General features: G+C 40.4%; 1 protein-coding gene across 7 annotated transcripts in view; it reads left to right on the top strand.

Moving 5' to 3' along the window:
* The window catches only part of ppp6r3 (protein phosphatase 6, regulatory subunit 3), a 54039-nt gene that overhangs the window by 22037 nt on the left and 28207 nt on the right, over window positions 1-3795 (top strand). For all 7 annotated transcript variants that reach the window (XM_020612681.1, XM_020612678.1, XM_020612676.1 and 4 more), the window contains 2 exons: window positions 1177-1329; window positions 2569-2718. In XM_020612681.1, coding sequence (XP_020468337.1) covers window positions 1177-1329; window positions 2569-2718 — 303 coding nt within the window. The remainder of the gene's footprint in view (window positions 1-1176; window positions 1330-2568; window positions 2719-3795) is intronic.

Here is a 3795-nt window from a genome sequence, read left to right as displayed (position 1 = left end):
GCTGTTACTTGCTTACAAGCTTACTGCTCTCACAGATAACTGTACTCTTTCCATCAGTTTATTAATGGTGTGTCGCCTTCATAGTGTTTCTGCTTGCAAGGTCAGTAGTTCTCCTGGTATAGGCTACTTGACAATAGCACTGCATGTTCTGCACTCTGAGGTAACACTGGCACTGGTTGCTCCTGCAGCTATCTGTACTGTGCATGGCATTTTGGACCTGTGTCGTTAAGGCTGAGTCCACACTAGAGGATTTTATAATCTTAGATTTTGAAAACTTGAGGTCACAGACATAACGACAGCTATAACAGACTAACACACACTAGGCAATTCAGTCAAGATGAAGGACTACATGCTTGCTGTTTTTACTGAACAATTTCAGACACACAAATTTCGGGGACCAGCAATCTCAGAAAAACTCGTGTGATCAAACATGATTTCAGAACAAACCCAGCATGTAGGCGGACATTCGTTGACAAGCAGTAGTACTTGTGTATGCCATGTTTTGCACAGAGAAAAAAAAGGAGAAAACATGTTAGTCTTGGCTGAGAAGATCAAATCAACGCTGCTTACACATTTTGCAGTATGAGTTTGAAATAAAGTTATGTTACTCAGTCAAGGAGGCTGCTACAAGCTAATGTCAAGGAGGTGAAAATGAACCCAGCAATGGGAAAACCTGTTGGATGGTCAGGGGAGTGTAGTCAAATACAGGAACATCCTTGAAGAAACCTGCTTCAGAACCCACACACACTGAGACTGGGCTGACACTTCCTTTTCAAAGCAACAATGTCCTGAAGCATACAGCCAAAACAATACTGGAGTGGCTTCAGGAAAAGTCTCTTGCTGAGCCTCTTGTGGACATTCAGATTCCAGACTTAAAGCCCATTAAACATCTGTGGAAAGATCTGAAGATGGCAGCACATAGACGCTCACCATCCAGACTGACAGACCTTGAGAGGATCTGCCATGAAGAATGGGAAAACTGCTCAAATCGAGGTGTGCAAAACATTTAGACGTATCCAAGAAGACTTGCAGATGTAATTGCTGTCAAAAAGGCTGCTAAAAAGTACCACATCATAAAATGTGCAAAAAATAAAGGGGTCTTAAAACTTTTTGAACACATTAAGTATTGTGTAATTAGTATGAATATACTGAGTGGTGTTTATTCTCCACCAACAGAAGAGTGTCATGAAGACAACATGGGGAGTGCTGGACCCTCCGGTGGGCAACACCAGGCTCAATGTGGTCAGACTGGTGGCTAGTCTTTTGCAGAGCAACACGCACAGCATCAACATAGAACTCATTAGCCTCAACACACTGGGAGTAATACTAGTGAGTATTATCTGTATGTTTGATATTTGTTTTGGGCTTACTAAAAGCATTTCTGTTGAGTTTAGGTCTGCTCTATAACTGCTAAACTCTAAATGGTAGATTTCCTTGTTTTGAAGCCATTCTATTATAGATTTACTTCAATGTTTAGGGTCACTGTCCTGCTGTCGCCCAACTTCTACTGAGCTTCAGCTTGCAGGCAGCCACCCTGATATTATCCTGTAGGATTCTTTGATAAACTTGGGAATTTCTTCTCCCCTTTGTGATGACATGCTGTCCAGGCCCAGAGGCATCAAAACAGCCCCAAATCATGATGTTCTCTTCATCGTACTGTACCTTTTAGGATGATGATTTTATGTTGATATGAAACGTCATGTTACCAAGTTCCATACCAAATTGAATCTTCACGTAGAGTTGATGCTACCCAAAAAAAACACCTCACTGCAGCATCCCTAAAGTTTACCAAAGAGCACCTTGACACTCCACAATACCAGTGGAAAAATGTCTTGTGGACTGACAAAACAAAGGTTGAATGGTGTAAAAAGGGAATTGCATATCAACATAAAAACATCATCCCACAGTTTAAGTTTGGTGAAGGGAGCATCATGCTTCGCTACCTCCGGGAGAGTTGATGGTCTTAATTGACCAATGAAAAAAGAACATGTAGACAATGCAGTGTCATTTGTGAAATGTCTCAAAAGGCTTATAAGATTGGAGTATGTAAGCATAATGAAAATGCTATTGCTACGTTGACAGATATGGACACTGATTATATTCAGGCGGCTGCCTCCAGCCAGTGAACTGGGAGCACCTCAGCTCGGCCAGTCTAGTGGCCCTTACTATATTTGCTTCAAAATTAATCACTGCTCCATTTGGCAGATATAAACAGCATTGCAACCGGCTTCCACACACCATGCTTATGTGCATTAACAAGGCCGCTTTGATATCACTGTGTCACTGGGGGGGATCCATTTCCAGCCACATTCAGATCGGGGTCTGTGCAAGGATCAGCCAGAAATCATGCAAGGTTCTTCCATGGTCCAGCCAGCAATTTAAGATCTTCTGTAGGTGGAAATTGGATGATATTTTATCACCAATTATTGTAGAGAAACTGGAAATTCCAAATCACTTTTTTTCTTGCAACTGTACCTTATTCTTCAGTATACTGTTGGAGCATTCAACTATCCACCCTATTTTTTAATTAAATGTCTCTCTTCAAGGTTATTGTGTTTTGATCCACAGGACATGTATTTCAGATACATCTGGAACAACTTCCTCCACATTCAGGTGGAGATCTGCACAGCCATGATTCTGGCTATGCCCCCTGCCCCTGCTGACATCCAGCCAGACACAGAGCAGGAACATGCAAGGGAGAGCATCCTCATTAAACATGTAAGACTATAATAATAGAAAAAATTAATATTAATTCTTAAACATCTCTATTTGAACTCATTGTTTAAGTTACCTCAAGCTCTGGGACTGTAGCAAAACTACAGCAGCAAACTAAAGGAGTCTTTACACAAGTAAACTAGAACTAGAGAAATGCATTTCATGTCGTAAATGCGTGTGGAGCTGAAAGATCGTCCTGAAAATTCCTGAAATCAATTGCTGAAAGATGAGAATGGCTGAAGTTCTTTGTTGAAATAGTTGAGAAGAAATTGCTGAAGTTCTTTGTTGAATAATCTGAAGGATGAGATGCAATAAAGTAGGAATGGCCTTGAAGAGCTGAACATTTTGGTACCTGAATGGCTTTTCTAGCTGAAGGTATGCTGAACATTTTGACACCTGAAAAGTATATCTACCTGAAAGTATGCTGAAGTACAATTTTCCCATTAATTTGAATGGGGGGGATATTTTCAAAATAAAGCTAAATATTTCAGAAGTGTGAAGTGTATAAAAATTCTGAGTCAAAGAATGAATGCCCTGGCAGACTTGAACATTTTGATACCTGAAAGTATGCTTAAGTAGAATTTCCCCATTCATTTGAAAGGGGCAAAGTTTTCAGAATAAAGCTAAATATTTTAAAAGTGTGATGTTTTTAAAAAATTGTTAATAGGAGCATGAATTGTCCTTGAAAAGCTAAACATTTTGTTAGCCGAAATATTTCAAAAGTATGAGGCTTTACAGCATCCACACAATAAATAATGAACAGAAGAGCATAGTGTGGATGCTTTGCAGCAGGGCTGCCCAATATTTGATTGCGATCGACCGGTAGATTGCGAAGGTAGTGTCGGCACATTGCATGCCATTCAAAAATAAATTAGATGTATCTGGCGTAAAACTTGCCAAATGTTAACATGCGAATGGTCAGTGTGACGATTCGCTATGGCGACCCCTAACAACAAAAGCAGAAAGTGACAATCATTCATATATAGCCCATCATCCATCCTCCCTATGGCATTTGCTACTTGATTGACACGCAGGGCAGCCAGTCTGAGATCTCGTCTTTTCTGACACACGAGTCACCAA

This window comes from Monopterus albus, unplaced genomic scaffold, assembly GCF_001952655.1.
Source record: "Monopterus albus unplaced genomic scaffold, M_albus_1.0 scaffold127.1, whole genome shotgun sequence".
Classification (NCBI taxonomy): Eukaryota; Metazoa; Chordata; class Actinopteri; order Synbranchiformes; family Synbranchidae; genus Monopterus; species Monopterus albus.
This window is presented reverse-complemented; position numbering and strand designations above follow the sequence as displayed.